The sequence below is a fragment of the Meles meles genome, chromosome 6 (genome assembly GCF_922984935.1).
Source record: "Meles meles chromosome 6, mMelMel3.1 paternal haplotype, whole genome shotgun sequence".
In the NCBI taxonomy this organism is placed as follows: domain Eukaryota; kingdom Metazoa; phylum Chordata; class Mammalia; order Carnivora; family Mustelidae; genus Meles; species Meles meles.
In genome coordinates this window covers 143,240,696-143,256,216 of record NC_060071.1, presented here as the reverse complement: position 1 = coordinate 143,256,216, position 15,521 = coordinate 143,240,696, and the positions used below count along the sequence as shown (strand labels likewise).

Genomic DNA, 15,521 nt, shown 5'->3' with positions numbered 1-15,521 from the left:
ACCCACTGAGCCACCCAGGGGCCCCAAGCCCCTTATTCTCTAATCACATGGCTTCAAGCTAGGGAATAGGTGGTTAATGTTTATTGAGCATCTGTTTATTTCAGGCACTGTGCCAGGCACTCTTACTTGTGTAGTTTTAATCTTCATGGGAAATCAGAGGTAGTGATATTTTGTTTTTTTTTGGTTCTATTTTGTTTTTTCATGTTTTGTTTCTCTTTGAGAGAGAGAGAGAGCACACACATTTGGGGGGGGCAGAGGGGGTTTGTGGTGAAGGTGGTGGGTGGGGGAGAGAGAGAGACAGAGAGAGGAATCTTAAGCAGAGCCCTACGTGGATTCCAACCTCTGTCTCAGGACTCTTTGAGATCATGACCCAAGCCCAGATCAAGAGTTGGATGCTTGGGCACCTGGGTGGCTCAGTGGGTTAAAGCCTCTGCCTTCGGCTCAGGTCATGATCCTAGGGTCCTGGGATCGAGCCTCATATCGGGCTCTCTGCTCAGTGGGGAGCCTGCTTCCTCCTCTCTCTCTGCCTGCCTCTCTGCCTACTTGTGATCTCTGTCTGTCAAATAAATAAATAAGATCTTTAAAAAAAGAAAAAAAAGAGTTGGATGCTTAACTAACTGAGCCACCCAGGGGCCCCAGGTGGTAATAATCAAATTTACAATTTGACTTCAGAATTGTTAACATAAATAGTTTATGGCTAGACTTAATCTGAGATTATGGTTTGTTCTTTTTCTTGAAGGCAAAGGATATGCCCAATTAAAATATCAAAGCATTCAGTAGACATTTGCTGTTGCTGATTTATGAATTCTAGTGTGCTGTGTATGAACTAGGATAAATTTTGATGCGACACTTAGCTATAACTCTTCAAAGTTCTTTTTTTTAATTTTAAAGATTTTATATTATTTGTCAGATTGACAGCGTGTGTGTGTGTATGAATTTGCACACACCGGAGAGCGGCAGGCAGAGGGAGAGGCAGGCTCCCTGCTGAGCAGGGAGCTAGTCACAGGACTCATCCCAGGACTCTGGGATTAGGACCTGAGCAGAATGCAGATGCTCTACTGACTGAGCTGCTAAGGTGTCCCAACTCTTCAAAGTTCTGATTCCAAATTCAGTTGCTTTTGACTCTTGATTTTAATGATTTTCATGAGTGAAACAAGATACCTGGCAAAGATTCATAGATCCAAATGGAAGAATCACATCATTGGCGACAGTCGTAATGTTTAGATTCTCAATCAGTTATGGACAGGATTGTGTTGAAATTGGTTGTGACGTTCCCTTCTTCCTTAGTCTTGATCAGTTTTTCTTGCCAATTAATCGCAAGTTGTTGCATTTTTTACATATAAAAAATTAACTTTAGGGGCGCCTGGGTGGCTCAGTGGATTAAGCCGCTGCCTTTGGCTCAGGTCATGATCTCAGGGTCCTGGGATCGAGCCCCGCATTGGGCTCTCTGCTCCGCAGGGAGCCTGCTTCCTCCTCTCTCTCTCTGCCTGCCTCTCTGCCTACTTGTGATCTCTCTCTCTGTCAAATAAATAAATAAAATCTTTAAAAAAAAATTAACTTTAGAACCTATTTAAAAAAATTCTTTAAGATTTTTTGATTCACTGGGATAATAATCTTTTTGTGTTTTCAAATCTTTTATAACCTATGTAGATGACTTTAAAAATAGACTATTTTTAATTGTTTTGGTAACAAAATCACGTATGAATGGAAACATTTCCAAATATAATTTTCCAGAATGTCTTCTCTGTAATACAGATATCCTTTGAAAATCACTTTTTCCTTTTTTTTTTTTAAGATTTTATTTATTTGACAGAGTGAGAGAACACAAGCAGGGGTGGGGGTTGGGGGGGGAGGAGAGGGGGAAGCTGGCTCCCTGCTGAGCAGCAGCCCAGTGCAGGGCTGGATCCCAGGACCCTGAGATCCTGACCTGAGCTGAAGACACACAGTTCAACCGACTGAGCCACCCTGGTGCTCCAGTTTTTTCATTTCTTTTCTTTAAAGATTTTATTTTTAAGTAATGTCTACACCCAACATGGGCCTCGAACTCACAATCCCAAGATCAAGAGTCTCATGCTCTACCAACCTAGCCAGCCAGGTGCCCTGAGAAGCAGTTATTTTCTCATTCATTATTAAAGGATACCTTGACTTTCTTTTGGGGGGTTGCAGAGGGTGAGGGAGAGAGACAGTCTCAAGCAGAGTCCATGCTGAGTGCAGAGCCCAACACAGGGCTCCGTCTTACCACTCTGAGATCATGACCTGAGCCGAAATCAAGAGTCAAGACACCTAACCAGCTGAGCCACCTAGGTGCCCCTAAAGTGATAACTTCACTTTGAAAAGATGGTCTGTTTTGTTTTTTTGGAATATATCCTGTTGGTAGCATACGCTATTAATAGCCATGGGTCATCACATAACAGTATATTTAGAATTCTTTGTAGAGAAGAAAACTGCTTATCATCTTTAAATTCAGCTCTTAAATATTTGGTCTTAAGAAAACCGGGAAATCAAAGTTTTTGTCACATTCTGTCTCTTTACAAAGATCCTACTGTTTTAAGATCTATTTTTATTTTTATTTTATTATTTTTTTTATTTTAAAGATTTTTAAAATTATTTGAGAGAGAGAAAGGTCACAAGTAAGGCAGAGAGGCAGGCAGAGAGAGAAAGGGGAAGCATGCTCCCTGGATGCGGGCCTGGATCCCAGGACCCCAAGGTCATGACCTGAGCTGAAGGCAGAGGCTTAACTCACTGAACCACCCAGGCACCCTTTATTTTATTATTTTTTTTAAAAATTTTTATTTATTTATTTGACAGAGAGACAGAGAGAGGGAGGGGGAGAGAGCAAGCACAAACAGGGGGAATGGCAGGCAGGGGAGAAGCAGGATTCCCCCTCCGCAAGAAGCCCGCTGTGGGGATCCCTGGACTCTGGGATCATGACCTGAGCCAGAGGCAGTGGCTTCAATGACTGAGCCACCCACGCCCCCCGATCTGTTTTTATTAATGTAGAATCTATGCGAAATAACTCTCAGTGTGCTGAAATGGAATATCCAGGTGAGGGCACCACTCTTAACATTTCCCCAGTATGGAACCTTCACCTTGTGCTAGTCTGATGAATGGTGTGAGTGAGAGTATCAGTGCCCATGTGTATGTTAAATATCGGCACAACTTTTAAATCTAAAAATGTGGAAGAGTTGAATGACTTCTCATATACTTTTAAGTCCTCTGTTATGCTCTCTGGGATACATATAACGCACTTTGGAGATCATTACCTTGGAAGGACTTAAGGTGGGAGGAGGAATAGAGGCAGAGTGTTTGAAAGTATTCTACAACTGTACTGGGTTCATACGTTCACAAATTGTTTTCCCAGGGAAGTGGCTGCAAATTTAAAATATTGAAAGAAGGAAATTCTTTAAGACTTTGACTTTATTCTTGTTTTTTTAACTGAAGTTTCTTCATCAGTTGGTTCATTTACATTTATTGGGTTCTTAGCATGTGTCACTGTGAGGGGCTGGGAGATATAGAAGTGGATAAAGACCCTTTCTTCACAGAAGTTCAGTATGTCCAGGAAGATAGACATTAAGACATTAATTTCAACTTAATAATCTCTCTGTTGCTTTCCTGCTTATACTGGTATATGTAATAAAATTATCTTTAGTTCATTACTAGTTCTATGCCAAATGGTGTAGTAGATCAGTGTTAACTTCTCTTTTTCTATCTATGTGCATGAAACTCATTGATAACTGAAAGCAAAATGGCCTTCAGCATAAGAAAAAGTCTAATCTGTGATAGACACTTGCCAAGCACTTCAGGTAACTTAGGTTAAGAATTAATCACAAGGATAAACTGCTCTGGGCTAATGAGGAAAATGTTGCCTGAGTAGGTAACAGGGAATCCATTTGGCCAAGTAAGCTGAGAATTTTCGTCCTACTCTCCTGTGGTAGACCTTGTAATTTCACAGAATGGGTGAATTTCCAAGTACTTCATGATAGTGAATATAGGGGATTTTTCCCAGTGCATTTAAGACTGTATGTAAGTATGACCTATTTAAACATCTTCTGTTTAGAGATGGTATTTTGTACCTTCGTGGCACAGTGTAAATTCTTGAACTGTTGACTCTTTTCAGAACTATTTTCATAACATTACCAAATTATGTCTTTTAATACTATTCAATGCTGTAAAAAAACCTTTCTGAACTGTTACAGGTTTAAGGTAGCCACAAAATTGAAACAAATGAAAACGTGTTTATTGGGAAGAGAATTCTGTCAAATTCAGTTTCCTAGATAGTTGTCTAATGACAGATCCCCGTGTTACAGAGGCTGTCATTGCCTATATATATACACATATATGTGTGTGTGTGTGTGTGTGTGTGTATACATATATATAGTTTAAAACACTTTAGTATATTTTAAATTATTTGCTTTTATTATATAATTAACATGCTCATTGCAAAAAATTCAAATGGTAAAGAAAGATGAAGAGTGTGTGTGTGCGCACGGAATGTATTGAGTATGAAGTAATAGCCCTTAATCTCATCTCTCCCAGAGATAACAATACTGTATGAAAACTTGAGACTTTTTTTTCTTTAAGATTTTATTTATTTGAGAGAGAGAGTGAGCACCAGCCAGGAGAGAGGCAGAGGGAGTGAAACAGGGTCTCTGCTGAACAAGGGAGCCCAATGTGGGGCTGGATCCCAGGACCTTGAGATCATTCCCTGAGCTGAAGGCAGACACTTAACCAACTGAGCCACCCAGGTGCCCCCTCAAGTTTAAGACTTTTAATTAAGGAAATAATTAACCTGTGAGATAAGCCAGTCTGAACTTTTTTATATGATGGGCCTTTTTTTTTTTTTTTTAAAGAGTCAGGTATTCTAAAGTTTTCATTTAAAATTGATATGAAAATAAGAAAACCATGAATAGAGGGATGAATCTTGAGTGAACATAGCTTACTGCACTGGTTTAATTGGTTTAAGAGGAAATATTAGATATGGAGAAGGTTGTGTTTGTCCTTCCTTCCTGTCCCTGTGGGAGTGGGGAGCAAGTGGGAGAGGAGAGGAGGAGATTGAGATTGGGAGGAGAATAAGTTTCAGCATTGATTGATTGATCTTTTTTTTTTTTTTTAAGGGGACTTTGGAACATCCAGACAGAGAATCTCAGGAGGCAGTGAGAGCTGTATGTGTAACCTTAAAAATAAAACTGCCAGTTGCTTTACCAGCAAAAATTGGTTTATTTGGGAATAGTAGAGCACTGCAATCTGGGACAGCTAAGCTACAGCAAAACCATGTCAAGTCTGGAGAACAAAGAAGTAAGCTCTTGTACCAGAGGAAAGGGAGAAGTTGGAAGAGCTGTTAGAAACAGAAAGTCCATTGGAGTACCATTGGGGTAAACGGGGAGTTCGAAGGAGAATGGCTCTTCACTGGCCCAACTGAGACTGTCTCTCCCCAGCTGGGCTGTTGTGGGCAGCGAGGGAAGGAGGAAGCTTTTCGACCTCCTGCTGGGGTAGGGCGGACTTGCAGGTCAGACCACCAGTGGTAGAGCGTGAGTGCTTTCCCTTCTGGTCTCCTGTCTCCATTTTACTTTAGTTTTCAGGATTAATTTTTTTATTAGAGTATGTGTGCAAGCACCGGGGGAGGGGCAGAGGGAGGTGGAAAACCCGACTCCCACGCAGACTCCCTGCTGAGGGTGGAGCCTGATCTCCTAAGCCACGAGATCAACCTGAGCCGAAATCAAGAGTCAGATGCTCAATCACCTGAGCCACCCAGGTGCCCCGTCTTCCATTTTAGATGCCATTTCCATTTATTAATTGTCACAACATGTATAGCTTTGGCGTTCAGGGAGAGCGGGCGGTAAGATTTGGAAGTTACCGAAGTGCGAGTGGTGACTGAAACACGGAGCCGCGTGGGTAGCATGTAGATAAGCAGAGCAAAAAGGCTGAGCCGCGGCTGAGGGGAGGCCGGCATCGGAGTGCTGAAGGGTCGGAAGAAGAGTGAGAGGGTGTAGACTGTGACAGACGCCCGCGGAAGTTAGGGTTTCAGCAGCCCCAGGAATTAGAGATGAGAATTCAAGGAAGGTGAGGACTGAGCGTTGTTTGTTGCTTTTGACCGCTCTTTTTGGCAGTTAAAAGCAATGTCATAAGAGCTGTAGGTTAGAAGGCAGGTAGTAGTTGGTGGTTCCCCTAGATTGTTGCCTTGGCTACGAGAGAAATGAGGTTGATCACTAGAGGGGACATAGAGTCAAGGTGGGGGATTTTAGTGTGTTTTTGAACATAATAGCGTCTGTTTATTAAGCACCTTCTGTCTCTGTACCGTAATGGGTGCTCTTACACATGTTTTCTTGCTCTGCGTTGCATGCTACTATTTCCATTTTACCATGAGATTAAGTAACGTACTCAGGCTTCATATTAGCAGTGCGGCAGGATTTCAGACCTAGGTCTTTCTGACTTCTGTATTCTTTTTGTACATCACACTGGCTCAAAAGAGTCAAGAAGTGAGCTTCTAAGTTTGCTAACGTGCAGACTTCTGGTCCCTTCCCTGCAGATTCTTGTTTGAGAGACAAGAATCTACTTTTTTTTTTTTAATTTAAAGATTTTATTTATTTATTTGACAGACAGAGATCACAAGTAGGCAGAGGCAGGCAGAGAGAGAGACAGAGAGAGAGGAGGAAGCAGGCTCCCTGCTGAGCAGAGAGCCCTATGTTGGGGCTCGATCCCAGGACCCTGGGATCATGACCTTAGCTGAAGGCAGAGGCTTTAACCCACTGAGCCACTGAGGCACCCCAAGAATCTACTTTTGTAGGAAGCCTCCTAGGACAGTCTGATGTGTATTGTCCTTGACTGTTTTTAAAAAACACAAGTTTTTTTAAAACACACAAGTGTGTGTTTTAAAAAACACAAGTGCAAAGGAATTGGGATTTTTCTGTCTTAGAAAACTTGTTCTATAAGCCAGCTCCCAAGCCCATGTACTGCGATTCTGAGACTTAATGGTGTTTGCGCATCATTTTGATGAGCTCTTGCACGATTTTCCAATGTGAAAATTTATTACAGTTTTGTTTTTGCAGTGATTAATTGAACAGCTTTTGAAAGTTATTCTTCTGATCTCATTTGCCTTATCTGTAAAACAGGCACAAAAATAGGAAAATGCATACTTCAGAGAGCTATTATGATGATTCAGTGCAGTAACATAGATAAAATAGTGTAGTGTGGTGTCCTGTATGTAACAAATACTAATCAAATGTTAGTTTAGGTCAGGTCTTTCTAATTTTTTAAAAAAGATTTTATTTATTTATTTGACAGAGAGAGAACAAGTAGGCAGAGAGGCAGGCAGAGAGAGAGAGGGAAGTGGGCTCCCCGCTGAGCAGAGAGCCCGATGTGGGGCTCGATCCCAGGACCCTGGGATCACGACCTGAGCCGAAGGCAGAGGCTGTAACCCACTGAGCCACCCAGGCAACCCAGGTTTTTCTAATTTTTATGCTCTATTTTATCTCTTTGAATCCTGATGCCTTGGTTTAAACTAATAAGGGTGTAGTTTCCTAGTTAGTTTTATGGTACATACTAAAGAGAAATGTAATTTAATGTTTTTCTTTCTGCATACTGTCAAATATACCTTGAATTCCTCATCATTGAGGAATTCATCATTGCTCTGTGTAGGTTTTGCGCAACATAAAGAACAAGAGTCAACATTATAAAGTGTATACTCAGTATCAGGAACTATGTTAATAGCTTTACGCATTATTATCCCATTTATGTTCACCATAACCCTGTGAAATAGTTTCTGTCCTATTTTATGGATGAGTAAATTGAGACCTAAGAATTTGTCCAAGGCCTTCCAGCTAGTAAAGTGACTGAGCTAGGACCTCAATACATGTTCTTTTAAAGGAGTGTTCTTTAAACATGTCTGCCCAGTTTTCTCTTAAAATTTTTGAAAAAGTATTGCATTCCTCGTGCATTTTCAAATTGACTTAAAAAATTTTCATAATACATTTTGTTAAAAAACAAAATTCACCCAAGAGCACTTGAAAATCTAATTGGCTGAGTCACACAGTATCCCACCTAGCAGGTAGAGGGGAATTCCAACGTGGTGCAAAAGGGAAGGTTTTTACTGGAAGGAGGGAGGGTGGGGCAAGAAGCTACTAGCCAAAGAAAAGATTGTTTCTGAAAAAGATTGTTTCTGGAAAGGACTTCTTTCCTTAGGGGGAGGAGCAGGGAGTTTTAGGTGGATTACCTCATCTTCCTTTGGGGTGGAGAGCCCAGGAGACAGATTACCTCATTGGTTGCCAACAAGAAAATCCAGATTGATGGGCTTAAAATTTCATTCCTGGAGAGGTTAAAACTGCAGTTAAGTCAATTTGCTGTCCTGGGGGGCAAGTGACTCCAGCTTGGGCTTTAGTTCTCTTTTTAACATTTTAAATAGTTGTAGAGAATAGTTTTTATTGTGTTGTAAATATTGATGTAAAAAATACATATTTTCACCCAGTAGGATCTGAATACCCACCATTATACATTCACAAATGCTTGAACAAGCTCTTCATTAATAGTTGGAAATTTAATTTAATTTTCCCATTGAACTCCTATGTCCATCTTGCTTTGCAAAATTTGATCTTCTATATTTTATGCTCAAGTCTTTTATTGGTCATGCTGTGATTTCTCTACAATAAAAATGTAACTAAATTGAAATTGATCATATTTAAAAATTTACTGTTAACTGTCCAGCTTTCTTTTGCATTAAATATTTTTTTCTAATTCATTTTAAAATTTAATTCTTGTTTTAATTCCTTTAATGATTTCCTCACTTGATGTTTTTTGAGTTTTTTTAGTCGTTTCCTTTGTTCCTCTAAGGGCTTCCCATATTGATCTTAACAGTAGTTCCTTCAGGTAATCATTAGGCTTTTTAAGCATTAACATTTTTCCCTCTGGAACTGTGATTATTATAAGTACAGATTATGATTATAAGTACAGTTGATCAAAACAATAATAACTAAATGTAATAACTAATAGCTAAATAATAACTAAATGTAAAAACTTCTATTGGAAATACTTTTTTTCTTTAGATTTTATTCTCTTAGAGCACAAGCAGGGGTTGGAAGTAAGGGGCAGAGGGAGGAGGAGAAGCAGTCTCCCCACTGAGCAGGGAACCCACTGCAGGATTCAGTCCCAGGACTCCAGGATCATGACGTGAGCCAAAGGGAGATACTTAACCGAATGAGCCACCCAGGTGCCCTGGAAATACATTTCTTAATGATGTGGGTAGGTGGTTTCCCCCATTTTCCCTGATTAGTTCATGTGCCCATAAATGAATATACTTAAAACTAGAATTTGATAGGGCTCATCATAAATTTCAATTTAAATTTTTAAAATAGTTACAGCCCTGAGTCATCAATAAGTAGATGAGGATTGAAGGGATTTTGTAATAGCAACATCACTTAGTTCTTTGACTTTGAGTGTCCTGCCAAAGATATGTATAAGATAGGGAAAGACTAGCAAACTTACTGTTGGTGCTTCCTGAAGATTTTTATACCCTGGGCAGTGTGCAAAGGAGGATTCGGGAAGGGAAAAGATAAGCCTTTTTGGCAAACTGGGAGAAGGGAGATTGTACAAGGGAATATGGGAGAGGAGATCCAGCATGGTGCCACGGTTAAGGACTCTTCTCAGGAAGGTCCGTTTTAGAACAGAGTGTATTTGTGGAATTGAGGATATGAATGTGTTTACCTTAAAACCACCCATGCCCTTGTACCCTTCAGAAGTCTGTAGGGTTACACAGACATCAGCATGAAGAAGGCCTTTTAAAGTAGTGACGTGCAGTGATAAAATGTGAGCCAGTCTAAATCTCAATGTTCAGCATTAGGTAGACAAAGAATTATGACACTGCTCTTCACCATAGCGTGCAGAAGTAGCTTACATACGCTTACATACACACTGGCCTTTAATAAGCATTTGCTATTTTAATTGTTTTAAGAGTTTATTTATTTATGTGACAGAGATCACAAGCAGGCAGAGAGGCAGGCCGAGAGAGAGAGGAGGAAGAAGTCTCCCTGTGGAGCAGAGAGCCCGATGCAGGGCTCGATCCCAGGACTCTAGGATCATGACCAGAGTGGAAGGCAGAGGCTTTAACCCACTGAGCCACCCAGGCGCCCTGTTATTTTAATTTATAAAGTACATTGTCAAGAAATACACTTAATTATTCTATTAAGTATATTTACATCCATTCTGTCTTCCTTGTGTTGTAGTCTGGTTTTCCCTCATTGAAATTGTTCTCAGTTGGATCACCAGTACCCTAAATATCAAGAAAATCCAGTGGACACTTAAAAATCTTTGACCTCTTTTTGCCTTTTGTTGCACAGCACCACTTTTTAGTACTTGTCTTTCCATGATTTGGGGGGATGTAAGGCTTTCTTGATTTTCCTTCTACCTCTCTGCTTTTTTTCTAATTTACTTTGCAGGTTCCTCAGGTGGGCATGGTGCCTGTGTGTGGAGCAGGCAGTGTGGAGCCTGATGTAAGGCTGGATCTCACGACCCTGAGGTCGTGACCTGAGTTGAAATCAAGTTTGAAGCCCAACTGACTGAGCCATCGAGGCACCCCAGATTCTTAATTCTTAAATGTTGGTGTTTATCTGGACTTAGCCCTAGTAGGCCTCTTGTCATTTAACCCTATACAAGTTCCCAAAGGCTGTCTCTCCTCACCCTAGGGCTTCATTGGCCCTCAGGATTCATAATGCCCTTCTGTGTCTTCAGCCCAGATGGCTGTCCTGATATCTAGACCAGGATATCCAGCTGCCTCCTGGATATCTCCGCCTAGATGTCTGCTCACATGTACTCTTTGGAACTCCGCTACCGAGCTTCCCCTAACCTGCTTCTCCAGGTTTGTTCTCAGTAAATGGCACCGCTAGCTGACCAGCTGCCCAGGTCCCCAACCTGGCAGTCATTCTTCATTCTTTCTTTTCATTATTTCTCATGATGCCAGTTAATTCTACTTCCTAATATTGTACAAAAAATCTGTCCACTTCATACTGTCCTCAGTGTCGTTGTCCTCACCAAACCAGTTTCCCTAGCTTTTCTTACTCAGAACCTTTCTGCCTGAGTTTTGCTTTCCTCCATACATGCTTGTCTTGGTAGCAGAACTGAACAAAGTTCTAATCTCATCGTGATTTCCTGCTTAAAACCTTGCAGTGGCTTCACTTTGCTCTTAGATAAATGTTAGACTCTTTAACATGAATTACAAGGCTGTTTGGATTTCACTCTCCCTTCTCCGTGGAGTTTTATCTCTGGCTTATTACCCTAGCACACTACACTAGAGCCTAAAGTAGCTTTTCCTTCTCAAAAAGTTCTGTGTCTCAGGTCCTTGGGCTCGTGCTCTCTGACCTCTGCTTTCTTTGATTATTCCACACACTGCTGTCTCTGTCTGGACCACTTAGTTTGGTTAACTCCTCAGCCTTCTCTGGTCTCACTTTTCAATGGCATTTCCTCAGGTGGCCTGCCTTGGGTCTCCGGGTTAGGTTCTGTTACATGTCCCAAAAGAGTACAGTGTATTTTCTCTGTCATGTAGCTCATAACACCTTATTTATGTGTGTCTTTCATGGTAAGCTGTCTTGTAAACTTCTGAGGATGGAGAGTCTTTATCTTGGACCCTGGTTTCCTTATCCGTAGTGTCTGACCCACATATATGAGCATATTCAGCGTCTTAGAATAAGTTAACAGTTTTGAGTTCTTGTTCCTGTGATTTCAAAATGTGCTTGGTTTTTCTCTTTAGTGTCTCAATGAGATCCTGGAGTCAGCAGATGCGCCTTTGGAAGTCACTGAAGGATTTATACAGTCAATTTCTCTATCAGTTCCATGGGGCTCCTTGCTGCAGGAGAATTGTGCACTGGAAGTGAAAGGGCTAGAAATGGTCTTCCGGCCTAGACCCCGTCTAGGTAGGTGTGTTACGTGTTTCTGTTTTGTTTGTTTTTATTGTATTCTTCACAGATTGGGGAAGTAACCTAATTGTATTAAATTCAGTATTTAATTTGTTACTTAGCATTTATTTGTGAGATTATCAGTAGATAATATATTAGGACTTGGGGGGTGTGTGATTTTTACCTTTTGTGTTACTTCTTGCCCTATTTACCCACAGTAACTTTAGTATACTGATGATTTGGTTAATTATTTGTTACGAATTATATAAAGTGACATGTGTTTTAAGGTTTCAAAGTATTGTGCCAGAAACCAAGGAAGTGCTCAAAGATTGATGGAGAAATGTTAAAGGGACAGAGGACTGGACTTGTAGGTGCTCTCTTTGGCCGAATCTGGGACTAATGACAATAAATGGATTATAATACTGTTACAATAAGTGGTCTGTATGTAAGGGAGGCAGGAAGAAGGGAAAGCTCTTTATTGCAGTAGAATGTCAACTTACTAGAGTAGAAAAAAATGATAGGCCGTCACTGTGGTTTTGACCACCATGGTAAAAATTGATCGAGGTGGTAATAATCAGTGAATCCTAACCCCGCCTGGTGACAGGTTGTTGAGGAGCTTGATATGGATATGTACCAACATACCTCCTCTTGATGACACACTGTTAACAGAGAGAAAAATGTTTCTTTCTCAGTGGAGGAAATTGAGAGTTGCCACAGCAACCCTAATGGTCAATCTTAGTCCCATCAGTAGTGGGTCAGAGGACCATGATGCGGGTCCTGATGTGACGGCTGACAACGACACGTCATGTATATACTGTTGCTGTTACAAGTGCGTAGTCTGAATCGCATGGTAAGGATATGAAGGCTGACAAATCCAAAATAAAGGGACATTCTGTGGGCTAGCTGGTACTCTTCAGACGTATCAGTATCAGGAAAGACAAGAAAGGTAGAGGAATTGTTCCAGATTAAAGAAGAGTAAGTCATAAATAACTGCAGTAGATAATCCTGTGTTTTTTGTTAGGAAGGATATTACTGGGACAGCTGGGAAATTTGGGTGTGGAATGTATAGAAGATAGCATTTTGTCAGTGTTATGTTTCTTGGGTGTGTTCATGTCACTGAGCTTTCACCTGGGAATATTTGTATTCTTAGGAGTTATCTGCTCAAGTGTTTGGGAGTGTTATGGTGCCTGCAGTTTCCCTTCAGATAGTTCAGCAAAAGGATGGGGTGTGTGTGTGTGTGTGTGTGTGTGTGTAGCTGTGATGAGTCTAAATGAAGGCTGTGCAGGTGTTCATTGCACCATGTTTTCACCTCTTCCTTAGGATTGAAATTTTTCAAGGAAAAGTTTGGGAGGGAAAAGCTTGAAAGCAATAAGTTATTATATAAGTATATCTGGGTGGTAACTTTAGTTATATATATATGCCATTTTCTGACTTAAACATGTGTATAGTGCTTCTTGCTTGCCAGATGCTGTTGTGAGTGCTTTACCAATAGTATTTTATCATAGCTATTTGAAATAGAAATGGTTGTTATCTCCATTTTTATGGAGCAGGACATTGAAGCGCAGGTGAATTCAGTAACTTGTCCAAGGTCATAGCTAGTTCAGTGGAAATTTGGGATCTCAACCCAGGCAGTCTAGTTCTGGAGTCCATATTCTTAACCACTGTGCTCTATTACAGCTCAGATTTTCTACTTTGTGTGTGTGTGTGTCTATGTCCATATTCTTAACCACTGTGCTCTGTTACAGCTCAGATTTTCTACTTTGTGTGTATGTGTGTCTATGTGTATGTATTTTATAAGCCAGTAGAGTCACCATTTAAATCATGTTAAATTCTGAATTTAAATTCTTTGAGTGGCAAGTGATGTTACTCAAGAAATACTTGAAGAATTATAATCCTAATTGCTTTCTGGAATACCAGAGTTTAAATTATGCTTCTTAGAATTAGTAGCACCTGTTGAAAATGGTAGTCTGTGCATGGAAATCCTCCTTGATCATGGCATTTAATTAACAAGAATATTTTATTTTTTTAACCATGATGAGTAGATAGAATAATATTTTCCTATGGAAAGTCAAATATTCTCCCTTTAAAAATACTCCATGAGAAGGGTTTTTAAATTCCATTTTGGAAGGCAGTAATTGTAGTAATCTGCCAGTTTGTTTTGAATAATGTAAGGAAATGTAATGCCATTCTTTGAGGGATGATCTGGGAAGGATTTTTCCCAGTTCATGGATTCTTCGAAGGATGTTCTTCTATTTTATCTACATTTATACTGACCTTCTAAAGCCTAGGTCAGATGCCACCTCTACCAGATTTCCTGTTAAATTCTGTCCATGGGATGAGTTAACCTCTTGGTTTAGCCATCAGTGTTTTCTGTTGACATTGCATAGTTGCTTACTAATTCTTCTTAACCACATCTCATTTCTTCCACTATATTGTAGGCTCTCAGTGGGGAGAATTAATCATTGTTTTTCTGTCCCCTACAGCAGGGTCATCTAACTATTGCCTGCAGGCCAATTTTGATCTGTCATATTTTTGTAAATAAATTTGTATTGGAACACTGCCATACTCGTTCATTTCCTTATTCTCTCAGCCTGCTTTTGCACTAGAGTGAGAGTGTTGAGTAGTCAGGGTAGAGGCCCTGTAAGGCCCACAAGGCCTGAATTATTTACCATCTGACCCTTGCCAAAAGAAATTTGTTGACCCCTGTTCTACAGTATTTTAGTATATGTGCTGCCGAAGCGAGCACTGTTCTACAGTATTTTGAACCATACCATGCATGCGTTAAATACTTGTTGAATGAATTCATAAGTTAATATTCAACAGATACATATCATTTAATGAGAATACATGTCTCTGGACTTCTTTCTGTGATTTTTTTTTCTCTTCTCAGTTAATATAAGGTGATGTTTAAATCTCAAGAGTAATTTCTATAATATCATATGCCTAAGTAATACCGTTATGTTAAATATCTCTTGGAGGGTTAAGAATTTATTTCAAATGTGGCATTTTAAGAAATGGCCTTGTTGAAACTATGAGACGTTATTTAGGATTAATCTATATTTCCTGCAGCAACTGGTTCTGAGCCTATGTATTGGTCAAGTTTCATGACCAGCAGTATGCAACTGGCAAAAGAATGTCTTAGCCAGAAATTAACAGATGAACAAGGAGAAGCATCACAGCCTTTTGAAGGACTTGAGAAGTTTGCTGAAACCATTGAAACAGGTTTGGCATTGAGCATCCCCCCCCCCCCCCCCCCCCCCGTAATTTAGTACTTTTCTTTAGTAAGCCTTGTATAAGGAAAATCCATTGGAGTGATTTTTCCTTTTTTTTTTGAAGGGGTTTCTCTTCTCACTTCAGAACTTTAGAATTGAGGTTATTTAAAATTCAATTTAATTTCATGTCCTTTTGTACCCTAGTTTCTCCTCTGTCTTTTATTATGCTTGTGTGATGAAGGGTTTTGAGTTCTCAGAGTATTAGGCATTGTACATGTATCTGTTGGGATGTGTTGGGGTAGGTGCTCAGTAGGGCAAAATGTCTATTTCCAAACTCAAGATTTGGGGATTTTACTTTGTTTTGTAAGTTCTTATTAAACTAGTAATTATTCTTTTCATTAGAAATTTTTATTTCGTATACATGTGGTCTCAT

The 15,521-nt window shown here is 40.1% G+C and overlaps 1 protein-coding gene across 4 annotated transcripts in view; it reads left to right on the top strand.

Moving 5' to 3' along the window:
• Nucleotides 1–15,521, top strand: part of ATG2B (autophagy related 2B) — a 76,839-nt gene that overhangs the window by 3,230 nt on the left and 58,088 nt on the right. For 3 of the 4 annotated variants that reach the window (XM_046007781.1, XM_046007780.1, XM_046007779.1), the window contains exons 2-3: nt 11,732–11,894; nt 14,946–15,098. In XM_046007781.1, the coding sequence (XP_045863737.1) occupies nt 11,732–11,894; nt 14,946–15,098 (316 nt within the window). Of the gene's footprint in view, nt 1–3,913; nt 4,024–11,731; nt 11,895–14,945; nt 15,099–15,521 lie in introns of those variants that run through there. The other variant, XM_046007782.1, reaches the window with a different exon arrangement.